This window comes from Sarcophilus harrisii, chromosome 5, assembly GCF_902635505.1.
Source record: "Sarcophilus harrisii chromosome 5, mSarHar1.11, whole genome shotgun sequence".
Lineage (NCBI taxonomy): Eukaryota > Metazoa > Chordata > Mammalia > Dasyuromorphia > Dasyuridae > Sarcophilus > Sarcophilus harrisii.
The window spans coordinates 178,737,620-178,764,614 of NC_045430.1; the positions used below are offsets into that span (position 1 = coordinate 178,737,620).

Sequence of the window (26,995 nt, forward strand, 5' to 3'; positions counted from 1 at the left end):
AGGAAAATCTGATTTATTCCTCACGGGTTTCATGGGGAATTTGTGAACTCATTGACAGAATTCTAAGTCTTCTGAAGCTAAGGAGCTATCCCATTCCTACTAAAAACACTAAAAACTATAGGAATAAATTGAGTTTTCCTTAAAATGATCAGTAGAATCTATTTAAAACCATCAGCAAGCATCATATATAATGGGGACAAACTAGAACCATTCCCAATAAGATCAGGGGTGAAACAATACCCACTATCACCATTACTATTCAATATGGTATTAGAAATGTTAGCTTTGGCAATAAGGGAAGAAAAAGAGATTAAAGAAATTAGAGTAGGTGATGAGGAAATCAAATTATGATTCTTTGCAAATGATATGGTGGTATACTTAGAGAACTCTAAAGAATCAACTAAAAAACTACTAGAAATAATTCACAACTTTAGCAGAATACAAAATAAATCCACATAAATCCTCAGCATTTTTATATGTTACCAAAGAAGTCCAACAGCAAGAGATACAAAGAGAAATTCTACTTAAAATAATTGCTGATAATATAAAATATTTGGGAGTCTCTCTGCCAAGGCAAAGTCAGGAACTATATGAATATAACGACAAAACACTTTTCACACAAAGTCAGATCTAACCAATTGGAAAAATATCAAGTGCTTATGAGTAGGTGGAGCTAACATAATAAAATGACAATACTACCTGAATTAATCTATTTATTCAGTGCCATACCAATTCAGTGCCATACCAAGAAATTATTTTACAGATCTAGAAAAATTAATAACAAAGTTCTTATGGAAGAACAAAAGGTCAAGAATTTCAAAGGAATTAATGTAAAAAATGCAAATGAAAGTCTAGCTGTGCCAGACTTAAAACTATATTATAACGCAGTAATCATCAAAACCATTTGATACTGGCTAAGAAATAAAGTAGTCATTCAGTTGGAATAGCTTAGATTCACAGGACAAAATAGTCAATGACTATAGTAGTGTTTGACAAACCCAAAGACCTCAGTTTTGGGACAAGAACTCACTATTTGACAAAAACTGCTGGGAAAATTGGAAACTAGTATGATAGAAACTAGGCATTGACCCACAGCTAACACCATATACCAAGATAAGATCGAAATGTCTTCATGATTTTGACATAAAGAGTGATACTATAAGCAAATTAAAAGAACAAAGGATAGTTTACCTCTCAGATCTGTGAAGAAGAAAGGAATCTATAATCAAAGAACTGGAGTTCATTGTTGAACACATAATAGATAATTTTGATTATATTAAGTCAAAAAGGTTTTGTACAAATAAAATTAATACAGATAAAATTAGAAGGGAAGTAATAAACTAGGAAAAACATTTTTACAGTCAAGGATTCTGATAAAGGCCTCATTTCCAAAATATATAGAGAATTGACTCAAATTTATAAAAATTCAAGCCATTCTCCAATTGATAAATGGTCAAAAGGTAAGAACAGACAATTTTCAGATGAAGAAATTGAAACCATTTCTAGTCACATGAAAAGATGCTTTAAATCACTATTGATCAGAGAAATGCAATTTAAGACAACTCTGAGGTACTACCTTACCACACACTTCTAAGATTGGCTAAAATGGCAGGAAAACATAATGGTAAAAGTTGCAGGGAATGTGGGAAAACTGGCAGAGTTGTGAACCAATCCAACCATTCTGGAGAGCAATTTTGGAACTATCTCCAAAGGGCATATCAAACTTTGACTCATCAGTGTTTCTACTGGGTTTATATTCCAAAGAGATCTTAAAGGAGGGAAAGGGATCCACATGTGCAAAAAAAAAAAAAAAAAAAAAAAAAAAAAAAAAAGACCTTAGAAGCCTGTGACTATACCCACAATCATATCCTCTCTGGATATCTTTCAGTCTCTCCCTTATGGTTTCTAAGAAGGCACATGGCATAGTGCTGATGTGCCCACTGTGGAATCAGGAAATTGTTCAGTTGTTTCAGTTGTGTCCAACTCTTTATGATCCTATTTGGGGTTTTCTAGAAAGATACTGGAATGGTTTCCAATGATTGCCTTCACAGGGTTACACAGCCAGTAAGTGATTGAGGCTGGATTTGAACCCAATAAGATGAGTCTTTCTGACTCACCACCTGGTTGTGAGTCAAGAATTCAAATCTCCAGACTAGCTGTATGAGCATCAGTAAATGATAGAATCTCTGTGACTCTCTTGAGACCGGATGAAAATATGAGAGATTAATACTTTGCAGAAGAGATGCATTCCATCCAAGCTGATTTTAAGACAAATTTACTTAAATTGAATTTCATTTTTCCTCACTCTATTATAAAGTGAAAAGGCATTATCATCAGGAGTTAAGATATAAACACACAATCAAGAAAAAAAAATGGTGATGATGAAATTAGAAATATGAAGTCAGCTCTGTAGAATTCTGGGAAACTGGGATATTTCTGAAGGATTATGGTTTTTAAAAGTTACATACCCACACCAAGCTGTTCGCTTGGCCTTTGTAGTGGGACATCCTAGTATTGCTCAGGCCTCCAGATGGCTGATAACAATCCTTTTGAACTGCTCTGCTTTTTGAGTCATAAGATTATAGACCCAAGAGCTGGAAGGGACCTCAAAGACTATTGCCTGGCACAAAATAAGACATAAGCATCCTGAGATATGAAGGCTTGGTGCTAGAAGAACTACTGTCTTTTGAACTTTTGAAAGTGTAAGAAGAGCTAGGAAAGAATTCTTTGAGGTTGATATTTTAAAAAGCCATATATAAAAATACATAGTGCCAAAATTTATTCCTTCTCTTTGTGACTATTATATTCTATAATCAAAGGAGCTGCAGGCTAAGGGAAAATTCTTATTTGCTTAATAATGTCTGAGTTTGGCTAGCAATGTCTTGAGAAATAGGAATTAATTTCCTTCTAATAGAGCCTGTGACATTTGAGAAATTCTGCTGACGGGTATTAAGAACCTTGAGATACAGAACTGCAAGGGACATAGGTAACACCTTCATGGTTAGTACAGAGCACAGCATCCAGAGCCCATAGCCATGGAGAGTTCATATGTCATAGTTCCAGGAGCCCTTTTTCTTTTTCTTGCTTTTCCTTTCCTTTCTTTCTTCCTTTCTTTTCTCTTTTTCTTTCTCTTTCCTTCCTTCCTTCTTCCCCTTTTCTTTCTTTTTTTCTTTCTTTCTTCTTTTTTTTGTATGGCAGTTGATGAAGTGAATAGAACCTGGCTTGGTGTCAGGAAGACTTAATTTCATGTGGCCTTGGATATTTACTAGCTTTGTGACCCCTGGCTAAGTCACAACCCTCTGCCTCAGTTTCTTCATCTTCAAAATGAACTGAAAAAGGAAATGGCAAACTGCTCCAGTATCTTTGCCAAGAAATCCCCCAAAAGGGTCATGAGTCAGACATGACTTAAGAGTTGAATGAGTCTTGTGTATGAGCAGACTAAGTAGACCACCATTTTCTTTGCCTTCTTAACAAATTTATTTGTGTTTCGTGTTTTCCCTGTCGGTCTGTTGAGTTCCTTGAAGGCAGGGACTGCCTTTTTGCTTGTATTCCCAGCATTTGGAACAGTGACTAGCACAGGGTAAGTGTTTAATATAAAGGCTCACTTCTTAAATACATTAGTGAACATTTTTAAAATCCCATTTCTTATTTAATTTTAATTAAATGCCTTTGTCTTTGGTCATGTCGTGTTAATCTGAAGGCAGGAGTTTGGGACGGGGTAGCTTTCCTTTTTATTTTTCTCTTATTTTGTATTGGGAAGAATTTATTGTCATAGCCTCACTAGGTGGCACTGTGGGAGTGCCTACTGGCTCTACAAAACAGACTTGGAAGCAGAATGTCACTCACTCATGTCTCTACTTCCTATGTTACATTCTCCAGGCTCTTACCTAATCTGGAGGAATGTATGTCAATCAGGCTCTTGGCTCATGTTCCATCCTACTACTGTGTCCTTCATGGTGTGCTGTCAATCAAAAGCCTCCAAGCAAAGGTCATTATCTTAGTAAGCAATTTAACTGGATTAAATAAGAGGGTAGTAAAAGTAAAAGCTTGTTCTCAAGTAACCCAAGATTGGACATTCCATTTGGTCCCCAGACTCGGCCCCTTCCAAAGGAATAAGCCCCCTTTGGCTCCATTTCTCCTAAACTGATGCCAAGAGTTAACCTGGAAAGGAGGTCAGTATCTTATTTTCAATTTGCTGTTTTCTGGAACAACGTACAGATCAAGTGTTCCCAGGAACTGCTTCCCACCTGTCATACATTTAATGCCAAGAGCAGCAGAGGAGAGATTCATCCTTGATTGAAATTGTATCTCTCCAAATTCCCCTCTCACCTCTAAAGACCCACAGGCAAGGATGTGTATTCTGTATCACCTTCGCCCCAGAGGTCCATCACTTTGGCTGGCGATGCTGAGGGAGTATCACCAGCTGCCTTCTCCTTTTGCACTTTGTTCCAGCTGGGGCGTGTTCCCACACTCCTGGCTACAAGGCGATTTATAGTAATTTAATAGGATTGACTATATGACTTGATCTCTTCTAGTTGTAAAATCTGTGGCGATGGAGAACTGGGAGTAATTCAGTCATTGTGGATGTGGGAATGTTTCCAATTTGTTGATGATGGCTCCTAATATCATCCCTGTCTTCTTCAGGCGCAGTTGGGTTTCTCATGAAACCTTTTTTATGGATTTGATTACCAAGTTCATCAGCTATTTTGTATGTTTATGTTCATTTTCTACTGTCCTCCCATCATTTCTTAGCTTCTTGTGACGGTCTGAAAGAGGGCCTGGTATAAACAATTGGCCAGAAAAATCTCTCCTCGCCTTTCCCACGGGGGCTACTTGAAGGGCAGAATGATGTTAAGTTTGTGTTCTTCAAAGTCAATTTGTCTGGTTCCAAAGTTCAATTGTTTACAGCATGTATATATATATAATACACACATATACATGTGAACACACACATGCATATACATAGTGTCGTATGTAGTTTGACGGTTCTCAAAGTGTAGTTTGTGGGCCATGAAATCCTCCATATGGTCTGTGGACCAGTCTTTTTAAATAGAAATATTTTACTGATACTTTTGTCTCCGGCATGAATCATGGGGATCTATAACATAAACCTAAAAGAGGAAATGGCAAACGTTCCAATTTCTCTGCCAAGGAAACCCCAAAAGGGATTATGAGTTGAAAATGATTGAAATGACTGAATGACAAAAAACTTAAAGCAGATAACACAGTGTTGGTCAGTCAGCCGGAGTGTTTCTTCTAACTTCTGGGGATATCTGTGTGTGGTATTAAGTGGAGAGCATGAGGGGATGCATATCTGCTGGGACTTACAAGCTCCATGGTTTAAAGAAGCAAGAACCAACATTTTGTAAATGGCTAAACTCTAGCAAACCACTGTCCCCGTCATGACGAAGAATATTAGCTGGAATTTGTACGACCCTTAAAGTTTTACCAAGTGCTTCAGGTAGTACCTTCACAAGACTGTAGCCCCATCTAAGCCAAGGAAAGGTTGTCTCGCCCAAGGTCACTTAGGTCTTCCTGACTCCAAGTCCAGCCCCTTGTCCATTGCTCTCCCAGAGCTCTCAGGGGACCAAGGGCCTCTTGCACAACAGCTGTCACAAGGCAGGCAATGGGGCCTTCAAAGCTTTCTAAGGGATTATCCGTTTGGCAGCTTGTGCCCAGAGCCTGCCAACAGCAAGTAAACCTAGGAGACTCAGTCTTCCGCTCACCACCTACGCTACTGCTTCATAAAGTTAATCAAATCATGCTTTTGTGGACTATTACTGTGTTCACATGGACATGGCTCATAGAAATGTGTTTGTCCCTCTATCTCATGCCGCCACTCAGTACCTTGCTGCCAAGGTTACTACACCAATCTTATAAAAGAGCAAACACAGACAGAATTGTGATGGTTTATTGAAGTAACAGTTTGGCTACTAAAAAGAACTTAATTTTTTCTTGTTATCTAGTTAAAAGACAGCAATTTTCATTTTTAAATCATGCTTTTATTAAGTGACCAATAAATGCTTTTTATTTCTCAAAAGTACCGGGGGCACCTTATCCTGTGAGACTCTGGTCACCATATACAGGGAAAAAAGATTGTTCTACCGTATAAACATTTTGAGATGATGTCTGGGTACTGGTACAACAGATGGGCAGGTCGGAGGCTGCTGGAGAGAATGGAGACTGGACAAACATGAGCAAGGAGCAAGAGTTTGAAGGAAGGTACCAGTTCCATTGAGGGAAGGTATGATCTCCCTTACTTGGGAATCTTAGATAAAATAATTTTTTTTTTTCCTATCTGGGATATTTACAGTCTACTAGGCTCAGGAGTCTTAAGGAAAAACAAACTACAAAGAGCATAACAACATCCAAGGGGACTCTGAAGGCAACCACCAGGCTCACAGGGATTGTCTCCTCCTGGTAAATGAAAATCCCAGGGATCACTAATGCATTTCCTCCCAAAATGTGAGGGGTGACCAAGGCCCTTCACCTACGGTCACCCATCATACAGTGGTTGTCACAGCATGATATACATGCTCAAAAATGCTACCCAGTTGCTCAATATGGCAGCACAGAACTATTGGACATGGCAAAAACATGGTCCTATTAGCGTTCACTTGTGACCACTTAATTGGTTGGTCCATTAATAGCCTTTTCTTGTTGTTCAGTTGTATGTGGCTCTTTGTGAGCCTGCGGATCATATCATGATATGCTGTTATTTTCCTTGAGGTTTTCTGGTCAAAGAGACCTGAGTGGTTTGTGATTTCCTCCTCCAGTGAATTAAGGCAAACAAGGTTAAGTGACATGCCCAGAGTCACACATCTCATAAGTATCTGAGGCTGGATTTGAATTTTGGTCCTTCTGACTCCAAGCCCAGGGCTCCTTCCATTAAGCCACTTGGCTGCCTAGATTAGTGCTTCTGTTTTAAGCAATAAACATTCAGTGTAAGGAGGGAAGAGGAGGGCAGCTAATGAGAAGTACAAAAGATATGGCTCTGTTCATATTGTTTACTACCCTTTTTTTCTCCCTGAGACAATTGGGGTTAAGTGATTTACCCAGGGTCACATAGCCAGGAAGTGTTAAATGTCTGAGGCCAGATTTGAACTCAGGTCCTCCTGACTTCAAGGCTAGTGTGCTATCCATACTACACTCTTAATTCAGGATATTTTGGTGGGTATTTTGATGTTAGATTGCTATAGTCATAATCTTGTTGGTACTGTGCAACTCACATTTGACATTACAAGTTAAATCAGAGGCACATAAGTTTTTGGAATCACACATTGTATGGTAAAATTGACTAGCATACTGTTTTAAGGGCACTGCAATATTTTTCTTGATGTTTACTATAATGCCAGGACAATGGCATTCAAATTTATTTTAGCTGATATTTCTGAAGCATGGTGTCCCATTCTATTGCTTTTATATTAAAAATACATCCACTAATTTAAATATTAATTGAATTCCAAACAAGTACTCAAAATATCCACATACTTAAATCAATAAGTTATAATTGACATGTTTTTGATGTTTCTTCAAAAGCAACTGCAGCAGTTACATCCTTGATATTTAGAAGAAGATAAACACATATTAAAACTTTTGGGAACATTTCATTAGTTGAAAAGTAAATAACAACGTGAGCCCTCAAAATAGGGCAGAGTTTGCAATGGATTTTAATCTGGATGATTAGAAATGAGCTCTTCTAAAGAAGTCAAATAGACCATAATAAAAATCCATACCTTCCTCCCTCCCCCTTCTATGTGCAAATTATTAGGAATCAGAAAGAGAAAACCCACCATATCAAGGTTTGAGTACATTCTCAGCCCACAGTGGGATGACCCTCCCAGAGAAAAGAAAGGGCTAGGAGGCATTTGGATTTTTCTTCTGGTAGCCTAAAAAAACTTGAAAATTTTAGTTTGGTCTAAAATAGCACCATGGAAACAAACCCTGAACACCTAATGAATGGATAGATTTCTTCTCTTTTAATTTTGTTTTACTCCTACTTGAAATATGGCTGGTTAGGTTTGACATTTTTAGCTAAAAAAAAAAAATAATAAATAACTCCAGGTATGACTTTTGTTAATGAACAAAATTGAAAAGAAGGAAAAAAAAACTTGAGATAAAGTACCTTTTTTCTTTCTTTCTTTTCTTTTCTTTTCTTCTTCTTCTTTTTTTTTTTTTTTTTTTACCAACTCCACTTTAAAATTATTTAACCAGATGGTTGAAATTCTGGCTATCACTTTTGCTCAAATGAAGTCATAGTCACACTAAGTTTATACTGATAAAACACCTCCCGTCCATGGAGTTTCAAGCCCCCTGTACTGACAGCTATTAACCTCATGGCACACTAACCAAAACAAGTAATAATTAGCTTAAGGTTGTTCTCAGTAGTGAGCAAGTGAAAGAGCATATTCAAGAGCCCTAAGTGGCTAGGGCCTTAACACATTGGCTTAGAATTGAATCTGGGCTCATCTCTCTTTTCAAATTAAACAGTACTCCCTCTCTCAGATTGCATTTGTCTAATAAGGACCAAAAAATGCTGTCTCATCAGATTGGACGAGTGAGATTGGTATGTTACAGGATATCAGTATCAAACAACAAAATTGCTGTGCATTGTACTTTAATCTGCAAACAATCTTAATCACACAGAGTATCACTGATCAATTGAACAACAATACAAACATACCAATAAGCTAATGAGGAAACTATTAAAGGGAAAACATTAAAAAACAGTTGAAACATAAAATGAAAAATTATCCAGGATGTCTGATTTAAGGTGCAAAATCAGCACAGATCTTTTGAGGCCCAGTTAATTTAAAAACCCTACCAACGGGACCAGAGGTCGATTACATCTATGCAAAAGTATTTATAAAATACATTCAACTTTGTTAAATACATCTGAAACTTAAAACATGCAGCAATCCTAAAAGGTTCAATTAACCTACGACAAAAATATGTACAGATAATAAAGTCTCTAATAATCTAGTGTCATGTGGTCATAGGAGCAAGGGGAACAAAGAGCAAAACTGTTAGCAGACATTGATTGACTTTCAAAATGGGGGCAGGAAGGTGAATATACTCCTGACTGGCCATTCTCAAATGGCAGAGCAGTGAGTGTTTTGTTCTGGAGCAGAACAGATTTTTTTCCTTAAAAATTACATCCAATGACTGAAAAATCTTGTTAAGCTTGGGATATACTGATTTTTTCAGGAGTACATAGGGCTGGGAGGGAAAAAAAAGCCTTTTTCTATCTGTGCCTTAAAGAAGAAATAAACACTGGAGCATTTTGGCATCAGCTGAAAGGCTAACTGAGGGTCTTAGGCAACAAGTATTTTGCAGAAACATCTGCTGAATTTTAATAAGACAATTCTTGAACATTTTTTTCAAGCATGGCTTGGCCCCTGCTTCTTCACAATGTCTTGGAAAAGTCTGATTCCTACATCCAGGAAAATACTACATTTAAGAAATGAAAACAAAGAGCTACATTTTAGCAGACCCTAATTCAGATAAGCTGTTTTCTCACAGGACTCTCTGAAATACTGTCTAACTGTGTTCATTTGATTCTCTTACCCTCGAGGGCTGTGTCCCTGGGGAACTTGACTGTGAAGAGAAAAAAAAAGAAAGTCAAGGCAAAGCAAAACAAGGAGAAGAATTTTTCATTTGGATTTTGAAAAATCACATTGCCATGACAATTATTTCCATTTCAAAACTATAGATTGCAGGCCATAAATATTTCAGAATCCCTTACCTTTACCCAAATCTTCTTCTTGACAAGCCAAACAGAATCAATTAGTCAGCCAACTAGCAATTTGGTTAATATTGAATTAAAATTCTAGCTTAAGCCAGAACCAATACTCTCATAACTCCATAGTCAGAGCTCAGTCACAGGAATGAGAAATAAGGAAGGAATTGGACAGATTACACAATTCAGCTAATACTGTATATCTGGGGCCGGAAGCAGGATGTGCAAGGGTACACAGAACACAAGCAAAGACTCATAGGAGCTGAAGACTTGGACAAAGAAATAGAACTCCCCCGTCCCCCCCAATCAAAAGCTCCAGTGTGGGAAAGTGATGACTTCCAGTCACCATATTTTCTACTGCACTACCATCAAGGAGTCTAGGAGGAGACTGCAATTTAAACCTGATAAACCCTTTGGGTTCTTGTACAGTAACAATCCCTCTATGCTACGGATGAGTAAACACCGTCACCAAAGGGAAGACACAATTCCCAAGTCCTAGGGAGTTGTTCCACTACGTCCTCAAATGTTTGGACATCTGGACACCCAACCACCAGCCCACAGGTTCATGACACGACCTGCACCTGTGCTGGGGAAGACGGCTTGCAAGGGCGTGGCTCAACACCTGATGTGGAAACAGCCAGCAGGACGGGTTCTAAGAGTCACTGGGAATTCCCAGGACAACTTCTCAAGAAGTCATCTCGAAGGTTTGGATTCCTTCATAAATGGAAAGAGAAGATATATTGGGAGACCCCAACTAGCGGACGTGAATGGAGTATTTACAAGGGGGAAATGGGGATACAGGTAAACAGGCTGGAGGCACACTGCAGACAAGAGACACCTCAGACAGTTCTTTTTCCTATTTGAGCCGATGACTCCAACACTCTGTAAACAGCAGGGAAGAACTAAAGCCTGTCACGCATCTCTACCTCGGTCACTGGTCCTCCCCGAGGAGGTCTCCATTACCCATGTCTGCCTTCTGAAGAAGTTACCAACTTGGGAAGTGCTTAGGGGCTCCCACAAATGGGAGAGAATTTATTTGACAAGTTCTTTACTTCCAGGGTTTGCTCTGAAGGTTGCCGCTGCTAAACGAGCGAGGGTTCAGGCTGCTGGTGGGGTTGCCGGTAGGCAGGCTCTGACTGCTGCGGACAGCTGTGGCCTTGACGTCCCTTCCAGAGGAACTGCCACCTGGGACCTTGAGATCCCGGACAGAGGAGTTGCCCCGGCTCAGTCGGCCTGGAAAGGAGAAGGAGAGCACCAGTTGAAAGCTCGTTCCTGTGTACCATGGTCTTAGACTCAGGCTAGTGAGGGCCCACCCACAGATCAGAGCTCCGTGACAGAGAGAGCACAAGGCAGGAGATTTGTGCAAAGGGGTCTGGGGAGGGACTGAAATGAAAGCAAAGCCCCACAGGGAGACATCAAGAGGCCATCCAACTCAGGCCTGCCTGGAGACTGCTCCAGGGCCCCTCCCAGCAGGTGCCAGGACTTAGGAGGCCCCTGCTCCACTTCCAGAGGCACCCGAGTCTCTGGGCAGACAGGCGGGGGCTATGGCACCTTCCTGAGCCCCGTCTCACCCAAATATCACAAGAATCTACACGCTCTGTGAGAAACCAGGCTTTTTCACGATGAAGTCATATTCAATCCTGAGATACCACACAGAGCAAAATGCAAAGAACCCCAGTAACTCTAGAAAATAACCATCTGAAGACCAAGTTGAAAATTAAGGGAATAACTAAGATTTGGATTTTTCTTAAAATCATTGTTAGCCTGACTACATGTGTATGTGGGATCATAGGCACATATATTTCTTACCAGGGGTTTCCAGAGGAACTTGCTCTTCTTCCAGATAATATTCTATTTTTTTTAAATCTTCTGAGGTAAATCTCCACTTATTCTCAGCACACAGAGTTTGCATTTTGGTGCTGGATCGCTTTCGGACAGACCCAGGATTTGGTGTTTGCTGGCAGTTCAGTGGCAATGACCCAGTAATCAGTCCCTCGGGGAATTTCTGAGCTAAGACTTTTAGACCTGGGTATAGATCATTTAAAAAAAACAATTGATATCATAACAGGGCATCATGTCAATCCCTAGAAGATTCTTTATGTGTACTACAGAGTAGAGGCTAAGGTATTAAAATCTGTTGTCTTTCTCAACTGTTTTAGTATCAAATCAAATATCACTAGGCAATGAAGTTCTTTTTGTCAGTCTGAGGAATTCTAATCTCCCCTTCCCAAGGCCCCACTTTTTTTGTTTATTGGGTTTTAAAGCCAAAGCAATAAGACTTGTAAGAAAATGTAATTCTCAGGGCTAGAGGAAAAGGAAATACAGAGGCTTTCATGGACGTGCGTACAGATAGTGTTTTCAGGCCCAATAAGTACAAAATACAACAAGGAAACAAAGCTATTACTCTTTGTAGATGATATGATGGTACATGTATAGACAATCCTAGAAAATCAATTCACAAACTACTAGAAACAAAGAACAACTTTAGCAAAATTGCAGGATATTGAAAAAACAAAAAGTAAAATAGCATTCTATTCACCTCCAGAAAGCATGAAAAGGTTCTCAAATCCTCGTTCGCACATGGTGGTAGCTGCTTGGCTGGCCAGCCTCTCATCATCGTCATAGAGGATGATAATCTTGCCGTGGGCATTTTTCTAAGAGTCAGGTTAGTTAAGATTCTTACAGCCTTTAATAAGTACTCTTTAATTTTAAGTGGATATTAACTAAGCTCACTCCCCCCAAACCAGACAGGATGACTCACCAACTGAAGGAATGTTTAACATTTGGACATTGTAAACAAGATAGATAAAAATTTCTCTAGAAAACCTATTCAAGGACCTATTTAGAAAAACCTGTTTCTTTTGAAGACACATTTACTACAGTTATTTGATTTACTGAGTCCTGGCAATCATTCAGGGGAAGGAGACAATTAAGGACATGGTTGATGCTCTATTTCTGTCATTCACAGTCCACTGGAAAAGATGCATCCTGAGCAAGTGCTGGCCCAGGAACTAAGGATTCAACCCTTTCCTGAAATGCTGCCTAGCTATTTATCAAATGAATTAAGTTTAGCACCTTAGCATCCAGTTCAATCTTCACTTAATGTCTAGGACTTACTTCTGGCTCTGGGCAGACCTTATCTCAGTTTTATAATTCTTATCAACTTATCAATCAACAATTATTATTGAACATTTGCTAAGTGCTAGGTACTATATGCTGTGCCTTGACAATGTAAGCATGAAGAATAAAACAATCCTTCCTCATAACAAGATGACATTTTAATAGGGTAGTGTCTATGGAGTAGGAAAAAAAATGTTTTTGAAGAAAAGAACAGGTTTTAAGGTTAGTCTCTGTTAGCACAGCAGTTGGTTTCATCCTTCAAAACATTTGTTTCTGCCTTATTGAGGGAAATTGTTGAGAAAAGCATTCTGGGTTGGCTGCCAATAAAGCAGATAATTCCACCTGCTTTTGCCCTGAATACAATCTAAAGAGGGGAAAAAATAATTCTGTTTGGTATAGTAAAATCTGAAAGTATCTTGTAAAGATCTTGTAATGTCAAAAGCAGAAGATAAGCCCTGAAACTCTTAGATCAATACAACAGCAACCCCACCAAGCTCCCGTAGCAAGTGCTGGATGTTAACAATTACTTCTTATAATACTTGATGCACCACCTGAATCTTTAAAGAGGCTTTGAAGGATACATACTCAAGAATATCATTTGAATAAGGGTTCATGGTTCTAGACAAGGTGGCAATTGGATAACTGTAAGCTGTAATAAAAAGGAGAAAAGGTTTAGGAAGTTAGCATTTATATGACCATAGATTGGACCCAGTTGTCTTACTAGTCAATTTAAAATTAAAATGAGAAATAGAAAAAAATGTTACTCAAAATTGGTAAGTAATGGACTCAAAACACTTTAGGAAAAGGGATATGATAAGCAAATTTTGAAACTTCCCCAACTGTGCCCTAATCTTAAAAAAATAAAAGGTGGTCTCTGCCCATGAGCTCCTTTTTGGACTACATGGAAAAATGAATCATAAATTTCCTTATGTGCAATTTCCCACAATGTGATTTTCTTAGATGTTAGGGACATTTCAAGGCTTAACAACTGACTAACATTAATAAGCAGATCCGTCCCTTGGACCAAGTCACTGTGAGACTCTCTTTCCTACCTCCAACAATATGGCACTGATTATAAGAATCTCTATCTCGGACATCTAGCAGCAGGAAGGGACAATCGGGATAAGGTTTATCTTTAGAGCTGGGCTCTGTTTTCTTCAGCGACTCTTTGTCTAGGTCCAGTTCTCCAACACCACTGATGACGCTGAGAAGAGAAAAAACAGGCCGGTGACTATCAGGGAGTTGTCAGCTAAAGTCTCAAAGGCGCTCCTTTAGCAGAGAGAGACCCAAATGCCTCAGGTGAGGGAAAAGGACACGGCAGCAGAAGATCTGGATTCCCATTCTCTCACTACCACAAAGAATGGGCATCTATGTGGCAGCACTTACCTTCAAAGAATGTATGGTCTGCGACCAGCATGGGAGGGAACAGACCCTGAAGGGCACATGCTACCACCAGCAACAAGGGCAGCATTCAGAGAAAGAAAGGGGAACAGTTAATCCAATGGAACTCTGAAGAGGGTCAGGAAAAAGGAGCAAACGGGGAATGAATGAGGGAAGTTGGAAGGGAAGGAAAAGATATTTTTAAAAATAAAAATATAGGAGAGTTTTAAAATTGTTTGACATCATCTTTTACTAAGCTCTTGCCATGAAGCCTCTCAAGGTATAAAGGTGACCATCAGTTCTGGAAGGCTTAGCCAGGGAAGCCCAAGAGTTCTAGTGGTTCTTGCTAAGCTGGAATGGGGCTGAATGTAATGGAGAGTATGCTCCGTGTTTATCATTCTTATGGGAAGAGCAGCCTCAGTCTTTCATATCATGAAAGGTTGGTCACCAGAGCAACTGCTGAAGACTCACTTAAAAAGGCACAAGGGATTAAAATCTGCAGGAACATTAGGAATACTTACCTTCACAAACCACATGAAACCACCATTTTAAAGTACTGTGAATATTAAAAACAACAACCACAGCTTACTTAAATTTTTAAGTGGTGGTACCTATATCTTTATATGGGGGTTTAGCCAAATCTTACTTATGTATTCGATATCTGTCTTTTTTTAAAAGGCAGCAAGATGGCTCAGTGGGTAGAGCACAAGACCTAAGTCAGAGAGATCGAGTGCCAATTTTGGCTTGGACATTAGCTGTGTGATGCTGGGCAAGCCACTTAACCTCTGTCTGCTTCAAATTTCCTCAAATATAAAATAAGGATCATAAACTGAACTTACCTGGAAGTAGTTGTGAGGATCAAATGAGGTAATATTTGCAAAAAGCTCTTAGCACAGTTCCTAGCACATAGTACATGCTTAATAAACACTTGCTTTCTTTCCACCTACTTCTTTTTCATCATGTGAGTAAAGAAATAATAGCTAGCATTCACAAAGTGGGTTAAGAATTACAAAGTTTTACAAATATCACATTTTATACTGAAACCCTAGAATGAAAGGTCCTTATGAATCCCAGAAGAACCGGGATGAGAATTCAAGATGTCTCCATTTGGTCTAAGTCACAAAGTCACTATGTCATGGGAAGAAAATGTCCCTGAATTGGTCTTGCTATCCTGCAGATAGCATGGATCAATGCTCATAGCAGCACTACATTCTCTGGTGGCATCTAATGACTAGATGCTACAACCAAGGACTAATTTCTGATTCACTTCTTTTGGAACCAAAGATAAGGATTTTAATTTCCTTGATGAAGACAGAGGGGTATTGTGGTTAGGGAGCTGGACTCAGAATTAAGAAGAACTAGATTCTAATCTTGATCCAGACACTAACTAGCTGTTCAGGAATTAGCTGGGGAAGTTATTCACCTTTATGTCCTCAGTTTTTTTTTATCCATAAAGAGCTTTGGTTTACAGTGGAAGCCCTTTTCAAATTCTAAATCTATTTTTCTATGATCTTATGCAAACTAATAAGATCAATGTGCCAAATCATAAAAATGTCACTGTTATCTCTATTTCCCTTCTTGTTCTATTGAACCAAAATTCCTACTAAAATTCAGTGAACTGAATGTAGATATGCTTTCAGATAAAATATATGGTACATCTTTTATTGAGCCAGAAGAGAACAAAAATCCATATTGCCACTAGAAAATTGAGGGCAAATAGTTTCTTCAAGTCATTATCGTTATTTGTCATGGTGGCGGCAGCAACACCAGGAACAATAACACCTGCTCAGTCTTCATGGTCTTTTCACACATTATCTTATGTGATTTTTGCAATGACCGTGGCAGACTGGCAGACAGGGCAGGAAGTTCAGATTCAAACGGTTCAGATGAAAAAACTTCAAATTTAGAAAAGTTCAAGGTCACACAGGAAGTGATGGTGCCAGAATTAGACCTGAGGTCCTTGGGTCCTCAGTCCAGGGTTCCTTCCTACTATACCAGAGCATCTCAAATGAAAATGGGGATTTACACTAACAAGATCATAAGTGACACAACAAATGCAGTTGTGGGAATCTGCATTCTTGTCGTTTATTTAAAAATGGGAGAATTCGCACCGTTCCACTGATAGGGGCGTTTGTTACCAATATCAAACAGGAAGGAAAGGAAGGAGGAAAAATGCATGTATTAAGTACTTACTGTGCCAGGCACTGTACAAAGTGCTTTAAAAGTATCATCTCGTTTGATCTTGTGAAACAAATGCTGTTTCTACTCTATCCATTTTGTAGCTGAGAAAACCCAGGCTGACAGGGGAAAGTGACTTGCTCAGGCTCACAGAGGTGGTCCTGAGGCAGAGCTGGGACTCGGGTCTTCCTGACTTTGGAGCCCTCCACAGCTCTTCCTAGCAAGCCTCAAGCCAAGAAGCCGCTAGCATGAAAGGCACACACAAGTCTTGGACCTGAGCCTTCCTCTGTGTGAAGTGAATATGGCACACAAGACGCCAGCTCTGAGGAGTTTATGGGCCGAGAGCCGCTGGTTGCCCCCGACTCCCGTTATGATGGGGGTCTGCTGGGGCCCAGGAGCCGCAGGGGGCTAAAAGCTTTGGCCAAAGGCAGCAGAGCAGTGGCTGGGGGAGGGGCGGGTACCTCTGCAGCGTTGAGCGGTTTGATTCCCCGGCCCCGACATTGCCGACCAACTCGATGGGGGTGGATGGCTTCTCAGTGGGACTGCCTTTCCCATTGGTCTTGTCTTCAGCATTGGAAATGGCAAGGGCAGAATTATGATCTATGGAGAAGAATGAAGGTGAGTCAGCACAGCCGGGTGCGACCTGCAGGTCACCTCCCAGAGTTAGTATTTGAGAAACACCAAACACTACTCACATATCACAGTATCCTGAAAAAGTTTTTCACAAAATACCTTTATTTCCTAAAAGGAAATGTATGCTCTTATACTATAATTTAACAATGAATTTAGAACCAAAGTTGGGCTTGCTGACATAACCAAAGGTAAAATTGGCAGTTACCCACAAGAGGAAACTCCTTTAGCACCGACTTCAGTTAGAGAGCAGTCCTTATTGCTTTGGATTGAGGGAGACCCTGCCTTCTTCAGATTCTCATTAGCTTTTCCCAGGGAAATTACAGTTGTACAAATCTGGTGCTCTCATAGCTCCCTGGGAAACTTGTTTTATAATCTATAGTCAAGTTCCTGGACTGTACCAGTCTTTTAACAACTAAACACTCTCAACCAATAAAAAAGCTGTAGTTTGAAAGATAGCTGCTCTAGGACACAAAGCAGAGCTTTTAATTCTCTGAGGTCACTTTTATAAGGGTACAAATGATGAATTTTATTCTTTACTCTTCATTGAGAGAAAACATCTAGAATACATCTAAATATTCTAAGGTAAAAATCTACTTTTTTTTTTTTTTTATGAAGTAAGTTTGTTTATTTAAGGTTCTTGCAAGAAGTCTGAAATCCATGGAATCTTCCCTTATAGATATAAGAATGAGCCTTTTATTTCCTATCCTGAAACACAAGGACTGCCCCCACTTCTCCCCCTCCCCCAAGTAATCTCATTGGCTGGGGATGACAAAGTTAACACACTTCCTGGTGTGCCCATTTTATGTTCCTTCTTGACATGTTTCCCCCTCCCTTGTCATTTTGAATCCATATCCAAAAATGGCAGAAACCCTTTCTTTGGAAAGAAGGAGTTAATAAAAATAACTCATTAAGTATGTGCACTCAGTGCATGCAATTGCCTTTTACCCACTTCTTAGTTATATCTTTTTATCAGTTCAATGGCTCAGTATCTTGTTTTGCACAAGATTTCTTGTGTTAAAATTTTATATTCTTAATTGGAGAGAAAAGATCTATAACACATCTTAATATTCTAAGGTAAAAATTGGAGAAAAGATATCCTAGAATATATCTAAATATTCTAAGGCAAAAAAAATTGTGTATTCTTAGTTGGAGAGAAAGCATCTAGAATACATCTAGTTCTTAACTGGAGAGAAAAATCTAGAATACATCTAAATATTCTAAGATAAAAATATCTATCTTCTTAAATAGGAAGAAAACGGCAAAATAACATCTAAATATTCTAAGATTAAAATCTCAAAAAAGTGCAAAGTTACAGAGATTTTGATTTTTAAAAGGCATTTAAAAAGAACTGTTAAGTAACCATTCGGCACTTTTTTTTAAGGGCAAGAGGAGCTCCTGTTATAAACAAGCATGTCCTGGCTCAGAATCCCTAATAGTTTCATTACAACAGGGGTCACTGGATAGGTGCTTTTCAGCCAAAAATGTTGCCCTAATAAGCCAGTACCACTGTTTGTTTGTTTGTTTTTACCTTCTAGCCTTTGAATCTCTTCTGCTGTCACTTCTAATGTTTGATCAGACAAGGAAGCAACTTGGATGACCTAGTAGAAAAAGAAGAATGAAACTTTTAAGTCCATCGTGTATTTAGTTTTTGGAGGGGATGGAAAAAGACTCTTGACATTAAAGTATCCTTGTTAAAAAATTTTTTTTTCAATATCCTCTGGCTGAAACCAAACCCTAAGTCCCTAACTCAGTGTTTGTTGCTTGAGATGGTTTTGGATGGTTTTTATAGTCAAATGGTTATCTTGGAACGAGCCCTAAAGGCATAGGTCTGACCATGCCTTTATCCTGATCAATAAGCTCTCATGGTTTCTTATTGCCTAAAGATTCAAATACAAACTTCTCAGTTTTGAATTTAAAGCACTTTGCAACTTTGCTCCAAACTACTTTTTTCTAGATTTGATATACACACAATATTACTTCCCTTTACATATTTTATGATCTAGATAAATTAGATTTTTCTCACCCAACCTTCCCTTAGCTCTAAACCTTTTCCCAGGTTTCTCCACCATCCATACCCCATGCCTAAATGCACTTTCTTCCCCACCTTTACCTCTTAAGTTATATCTTGACCCTATTTCAAGACTTAGTTCAAGCATCACCTCCTACTCATCTTTCCTGATTTCCTTGTATTTACCTATATTTTTATATACTCATATATTTACATGCTGTTTTCCCATTATAGTATAAGCTTCTTAAAAGTAGGAACTGCTTTATCATTATCTTTTTATCTTTAGGACCCAGCACAATGCCTGGCACTTCATGAATGACTTGTTGGTATAACTCAAACATTCCACAATAAACTTGAGAGACACCAAGGGAAGGAATTCTGTGGAAGCAGCACATAAGCAACTTTGAAACCATGTCAACCTGTGCATTTTGATTCTAACATAATATTTGCAATGGCATGACAGGATTGCACTTAGTAAATATAATTATTACAAAATTACTTATTCTTCTATTAGCTTTCATTCTCACAACATTTTGGGAGCCTTAGGACAATATGACTCCTATTTCCTGATTCAGGAGACTGATTAATCCTCATTTTGCAGGCTGAAGCATTGGAGCATAAAGAGTGACTTATTCAATGTGGCAAATCTTATTAATGTAGCATTAAGAACAAAAAAAATGGTCACAAAATCAAGGGCAACAAAGAAAAGGGCCTTTAGAGATCATCTGGTCCCTTTTACTTCAGCAAGACAAATATCTCAAATCAGCATGTCCCAAACTTAATTAGAATGTAATTTGGAATTATTTGACAAAATAAATGAAGATATACTAAAACATAGATAACAACACATTTTTGAAACTAATTTAATATGTAGCCCTCAAGGATCTATGTGTATAGATCAGCGGTCCCTGTTCCTATGAATTTGACACCACTGTTTTAAGTCTGGCTGATTTGGAGACCTGGATTCTAAGTATTAACTCTAATGTACAAAAAAATGAAAAACTCAAATTCTGGAATAAGGCCATTTTCTAGGTAAAAAAAGCATGACCTTACAAGGTACTAAACAGAAAGATAAAATTACACACATTATGAAAAAATAATGCAATCTTAGCAATGGAATAAAGAATTAATGGAAGAAACCAGGTATCAAGCATTAGATTCCAAATGTGAAAGTTCATTTCATGACATTGTACACAAGTAAGTAGTTTTAAAATCCAACAAGAGACAACTAAACTCACCAACTGGGCAAAAGTTGTAACTTTCAGCCTTTTGAAAAGCTCGTCTTTTTTGTACCTATAATCTGGAAAAACAAGAATGGACAAGTGTTATTTTTTCAATATTATTTTGCCTGGCTAAGTCAATTTTTTGTATCCACCTTTACTAAACAAAGAAGAGCTTCTGAAGGGATAATTTAAATTAAATAGCCAAGCTCTTAAGAAGGCAAACTCTACCCATGAGACAGAATATTACTGATAAGCAGGCATTATTTATAAAGCAGCAATTGATGCTGTGCTAATATTGGTTTCTCCTCTCTCTAATTCCACTTAAGAACCAGAAATGAGGCACCAATACTAATTCAGAGGTCTTTTGACAATTTGAGCTCAGCAAGTCATAACTCAAAGGCTTATGTGTTTGTAGTTTCTTCAAACCAAATCAATTGCATCTTTAATAGCAGAATTTCAAGATCCCAGACTTCATCACAGGAAATCTAGCATGCTTCACTTAAGTTTAGGTTGGCAGGACTCAGAGCAAACTTCTTCTCTGATGACCATGGCCATCCCTGCAAGTTAATGTTAAATTCTTCCCCATTCTTGAATTTTTTACTGGCTATAATGACCCGTTAGACAAGATTGGAGGATTACTCAAAGTCAATTGAACAATTGCTATTTTTGACTGGCTCACAAATGGTGCACCAATTCAAAGTATCTAGTGGTAAAGGAGGATTAAACCTATTTAAGATTATATACTGGAATTACTAATGCTTCCCTGGGAGAGGTTTAAAAACTTAGCACAGATGGTACTACTCTTTTGTTGGAAGTTAGCTTAGTTCTAACAATATGCAAAACAGAATACTTACCTTGGATAGAAAGTTTTAAGGCCAACAGCCAAAAACTGACATTATTATTATTCAGATTTCTACTAAAATCTCAAGGTTATTTCTTATTAGAAACTAGAGTTCCCTGGCACTCAAACACCCTAACGAAGCAATTGCCTCTTCAATTTAAGTTTCCCAAATAATAGACTAAAAAATTAAAGCGTAGCCTCTTTTTGATGCAGCAACCTGACTTAAAAAAACTCTGACTTCTTGCTAGAACATAGATCCAAAAGTCTGGGCCTTTTAAAAAAAATCCAATTTAACAAACACACAACATTCTACTAATCCATCCCCACAGACTCTGAAAATCACTGACGTAAGTCTTAGTATTGAAATCAATATACAGAGAAAGTCAAAGTCACCAGAGCTTTAAATTAGGTTGCACTGTGGCACTAGTGATGCTCTTCTGGAATGGTAATAGTTTTGAAATGCTTCCTCTACTCTCCTTCATATCCTAAATCCAAAGGACAAAATCCTGAAATTGTCTTTAAGTAAAATAGTGACTGCTGTCAACAAGAAAACAGATTCTGTGATCCATTCCTCAATGTTTGGCATAAGCCTCAGAAAAAGAGAGAATTTTTAAAAAAGCCACTTATTGCATCCTGATCACATACCTGGTTCTGGTTTAGAAGGACACCCGCCATTTGGACTTTCTGACATTATTACTCAGCTATAAGATCAAGCTTAAATATTTACAGCAGATTTAAAATTAAAAAACAATTATAACTTGGAAAGCCCCAACAGTCCGTCCTTCCAAGAGCGTACACAGCTTTAAAAATGGACCTGCTACTAATGTGCCTTCTCTCAAAACTCTGTGTTGAAGACAGATAATCCCACTTTTAGATAACATATCAAGTTTTGATTTTCCAGTAAGTTCACATTCTAAGTCTGGCACTCTCAAGTTACTGGCAGCACAGGGGATTGATTGTCTGGGGTGTTTCATGCAGTATCCAACCAGTGTCATCTATCCATGAGAAATCAAGGTTAGGCTTTATATATAGCCAATAGACACAAAGTCTTCATTTTTCCCAGGTACAGTTGAAAGTATTCAGATGACAAAGTGTTTTCTGTGCTTGGAGTGTTCAATTTGAGTTGGCTATTAGGAAAGGGAAATTAAGACTCACAGTGGAAGGCTGAAATCAAAGGAAGCAACAGAACAAGGTTTATGGTCAAGATAGTAACAGAAAGACATGGCATTTCAAATAATCTGAGTCAAATGATTAGTTCACAATGTTGTGAAACCGGGTAATATTTTCCTCCCTTTCTATTCAAAAGAAAACCTCCAACTCTAACAGGGGAAAGTGAAGGAAACATCTTCCTAGACTTAGTTCCAAGAACAGATTTTAAGGTAATTCTAGTCAGGTAATTGGCACTAAGCGATGTGGAACAAGGTGATATTTACCTCCTGTCTTGCTAAAAGGAAACCCCATAACTCTAAAGAGGAAAAGCGAAGGAAGTATCTTCAAGTACTCGTTTCCAAAGGTATTTCTTTGGGGATATGATTTCCATTTAAAATTTTGTTACAAAAGACACAATGCTGTCACAACACTTTCAAATGAAACGTTATTTTCATAGGGAGATTTAAGCAATCTAGATGGAAGTAAAAATTCCTGTGAAGATAAGATTTCGATATGGAATTGAGTATCTTCTCAACAAAGTCTACAGTGAAGTATTTTTAATGGACCAGAAGATCAGGGTCTAGAAGCCACAGAGATATTGTTTGATCTGTTTTAAATCCTACCAGCTGAACCAGGCACGAGCAAAAGAAAACAAGGGTAAGTAAAAGAGATTTGGAAAAGTTGAATCATTTGAGATGTTCTTAGAGCATTCTTTTAAATTCTGGTCTTAACCATAGCCCCTAAAGAAAAAACTGACTGTGTACAAAACTATAAAAATGACTGCACTCTAGGTGTATATCTGTGCAAGGTAAAAATAAAAGCAATTAATATTAAGAATAAAAAAATTTTAAGTGGGAGAGGGGAGAGATTCAGTGATAACAAAAAATTTTGTACCATACCCAATACATTTTAGTGAAGGTGCTGGTAAAATAAAGACAGAGAGAGAGAGAGAGAGAGAGAGAGAAAGAGAGAGAGAGAGAGAGAGTGTGTATGTGTGTGTATAATTTAAGGCTTTTATATGAAATGGCTTTTTTATTTTTCAGGAAAAGCTCTTAAGACAGAAAAATTTGCTCTTTGTGAATGAATCATTCTTTTTATAAAGTATGCAGTGCTTTTCTTCCTGTTGTTTCTAGGAATTGTATTTTAAAATTATAGTTTTATATATATATACACATACACACACACACACATAGACACAAACACACATACATAAATAAATAAAATATATGTGTGTGTGTGTGTGTGTGTATTATGTATGTAAAGAGAGAACAAAAAAAAAAGAGAGAGACCAGAGAGCTAGAGGAAACTTTAGAGGCTCAAGCCTTTCTTTCTACAGAGGAGGAAACAGGTTCAGAGAAGTTTGTCAGTTTACTTGTGAGTACTGAGTGGCAGAGTTGGGATTCAAACTCAGGTCCCATGATCCCAGGTGCTTCCCACTTCAAAATGCAAAGCTGAAGGGCAAGTCAAGCTTCTCTCAAGGCTTCATCCAGTGCCCAGTTTAGCCAAGTCACTGGTAGTTCACAAAGTGAAGAAACAGAATAGAATATTCAAATCTAAAGGTTTTTGTCAAGAAAAAAATACACCCTAACACATTTTTTGAGATCCAATTCTATTTTTCTATCAATGATGAAGATGGATCTAGCCAGACCATTAATGAGAGAGTGGGACTTTTCTTTCAAGGCTTTTCTCTGCTTAGTTTAGCTGACTATTATTCTACATTATAAACACTTCAGTGTTTCTACCTGGCTTTATCTAATTTGGGAAGCAAAAATCTGCCACCTGCCTCTCAACTTCTGTGTTAACTGTAATCTTGGCGTATCAGATTGTTTAAGAGTGTTACTCCCAATATGGAAAATTATAATCCTGTTTAATGTACTAGGCAGTATCTTGCTTTTTGCACAATAATAAAAACAGGAGCTGGACATGTTCTCAGAGTTTAAAACTAAACCCAGAATTAAAAGCAAATACTAATATCTTAAGGGATTTCAAAGTACTTCAGTTGTATTTCATAGCCTGCCATATTTTAAAAAAAATTACATGAAGGATTATCATCCTTCTTTGAAATAAGGAGAAACAGATAGAAAAGAGTTAATTTCCTCCAAGTTGCTAAGGCAGTCTTAGGCAGTTCTGCTATCAGTCTCACTCCCCATGCTAAAACTCATTCCATTAGTGCATAACCTACTTCTTGACTGAACTTCCCCCTAAAGAATTTTTTAAAAGACCAGCAGGCCTTGAGCTGGAAGGCCCCAATTTTATAGGCTGACATTTTATTCAAGATAATCAGAGAGGTGTGGCTTGGTCATTGAGCAGTGACTGTGACACAGGCAGAAGACAGTCTCCAAGCTCCCTTTAGACCCTTCTACTGCTGGGGCCCTTGCCAAGCACCCCCAAGCACATGCCAAGATTCCCAGTCTGTTTCTCATTTCTCTCTCTCCTTCCTCATTTCATCTTTCTCCCTACTTTTCTTTCTCTTTCTTTTTCCTCCTGATCTTGCCACCCCTTCCTTTTCTCTTTGACTGTCTCTGTATTTCTGTAAATTTAGTTCGTCTACCTCTTTTTCTCTTTTAGTCTCTATATCCCTATATAACTCTTAAGATTTTCTCTCTTTCTGTAAATTTAGTTTGTCTATTTCTATATCTTTCAGTCTCTATCCCTTCTCTATATCTTAGACTCATCTGTCTCTCACCCATACCCACACACCCACATCTACCTCCCCCACCCTCACCCCCTTCCGTCTTTCATCTCGAGATCCCAAAACTGACAATAAGCCTTGATAAGTGAATATTCATGATGGTAAGGATGAAAAAGTAAAATGGCAACTATAAAACTTCAATTTCCTCAAATCTTCCTTGTTACTTACTTTTTTTAATCTCTTCTAGTTTCTCGGTGTATTTGGTCATACTGCTACCTATAAAAAGAGAAGAAACATTTTGGATAAATTTTTTATGGAAGAAAATGATACAATGGAATAAGAGAAGGAGAAACAAAATTATTCTAAGTTTTTCAACTATCATTGGACTTTTGGACTATAGACAATAGACAAATTTGCTCAGCTAGGTAAACTTTTTTTTTTCCTTGTGAATATCTTGTTCATTAAAAAGCAGGGAAATATTTTGGGAAAATATAGTTTAGGCCACAGGTATACAATCAGTGAATATTTTAGAGCCTCTAGAATTACCTCCCTACACGATATTAAAGACAAATTTTATTTTTCTCCCCCTCTCCCCCAATTAGTTTTTTTCTTACCATGTTATAGTGGATAAAGTGCAGACCTTGGGATACTCCTCCCTGAGGCAGTCATTCAAAAGCTTCTCAGTGCTTGAGTCAACAAAGACTACATTGAAAGGAAGGTGCCCAATGCTTAAGCAGTAGTACTCCTAACTCCATACTCCTCACCTGGGAGTACTCCATAACAGCAAAGTCCAAGTTGCCTATTCTACTATAATCATTCTCTGGGGAAATATGTACCAAGAACAAGACATTATCAGCCTTTGAAGGCCTAGGGTATTATTATCTGCATGGCTATCCAATCAGCTTTGGATATTTTGCCTATTTTCTCTTCTTTTCTCTAGAAGTCAGGCTGATGATGTGGTCTGAGCCACACACAGTCTTGTCAAGTCATGGAAGGCTGGATTTTCTTGGAAATAACAAAGTTTTCCACTGCAGTGGATCACATCCAATTCCCTGTAAAGAGTCTTGGGTCTACAGTATGAAGGGAATTCTAGCCAAGGTGGTTTGGAAAGTTTTCAAATATTAAAAGTAGTTCAGCCAGGATTGTGCTGGTAAATGGATGGACTCTTAATCAGATGTCAATTTTTTATTGGATCTGCTTCAAGTCAATTCTGCCACATTGGGCTATATAGAAAGGGAAAAAAGTTTTTCATTTTTTCCTTTTTATAAAGTCTACCTGAAGACAGTTTATTATACTCATACTTTGGAAGACTAACCAGACCAAATTCAGAAAAAAATAAATGTCTCTGAGATGGTAGTAACTAGACAGTTGAAGAATCCCTTTAGTCATTAGTCTTTAGGTTTGGGCCAAAGGCACAGAGACAATCTTTGTTCTGAAATTCAGGAGATCAGACATGTACATAGTCTTCTATTTCAGTTACCAATAATATTTCATATTGGTATTTCACAAAATCCAACCTAAAATCAGGTTTTATTAGGTGTGTTACACTAAGCCCTACTAGTCCTGGTGCTCAGGGAAGGGTGTTTATGCCAAGGAGATTATAAGGGAGGAATTAGTTTTAGTTGAGAGCAACCCTGGAAAATCTGATTTCAATCCAAGTCATTTCTACTTCAAAGGTCCTTAGAGAGTGTTGGTTCTAGTGGTTCCCTGGAGTTTCCAATATATTTAGGAGTCCACCCTGGAATAGGTCTAAACCTCCCCCAATACAGTCCTAGGAAATTTGGTCTTCTCTGGGTCTTTCACACTAAGAACATACTCAAAAATACTCCAAAGGAATTCAAAGTTGTTCCCAGACAAACTTCTTCCCAATCCCCATCCCACTGAAGGCAAGGATAAATGAGATTGACAGCTATACTGAGGGGAAGAAACAATATGCCTTAAGAGGATCATAAATTTAGGATCTCAGAGATCCAATTTTCTAACTCTCACTTCACAAATGAACTGAAGCCCCGAAATATTACTGGACTTCCCCAAAGTCACAAGGTTGGCAGTTTAAGAGGCAAGACCAGGTTTTGAAGTCAAATCTTCTGAC

General features: G+C 38.2%; 1 protein-coding gene across 7 annotated transcripts in view; it reads right to left on the reverse strand.

The window, feature by feature from the left end:
* CEP41 (centrosomal protein 41) overlaps positions 1 to 26,995 on the reverse strand; it is a 66,758-nt gene that overhangs the window by 27,534 nt on the left and 12,229 nt on the right. For 3 of the 7 annotated variants that reach the window (XM_031939066.1, XM_031939068.1, XM_031939065.1), the window contains 9 exons: positions 25,132 to 25,179; positions 20,297 to 20,358; positions 18,579 to 18,648; positions 16,879 to 17,017; positions 13,912 to 14,063; positions 13,441 to 13,508; positions 12,279 to 12,393; positions 11,549 to 11,764; positions 8,178 to 10,972 (listed from right to left, as the gene is read on the reverse strand). In XM_031939066.1, coding sequence (XP_031794926.1) covers positions 10,788 to 10,972; positions 11,549 to 11,764; positions 12,279 to 12,393; positions 13,441 to 13,508; positions 13,912 to 14,063; positions 16,879 to 17,017; positions 18,579 to 18,648; positions 20,297 to 20,358; positions 25,132 to 25,171 — 1,047 coding nt within the window. In that variant the 5' untranslated portion in view covers positions 25,172 to 25,179 and the 3' untranslated portion in view covers positions 8,178 to 10,787. Of the gene's footprint in view, positions 1 to 8,177; positions 10,973 to 11,548; positions 11,765 to 12,278; positions 12,394 to 13,440; positions 13,509 to 13,911; positions 14,064 to 16,878; positions 17,018 to 18,578; positions 18,649 to 20,296; positions 20,359 to 25,131; positions 25,180 to 26,995 lie in introns of those variants that run through there. The other 4 variants (XM_012551044.3, XM_003771607.3, XR_004229677.1 and 1 more) reach the window with 3 other exon arrangements.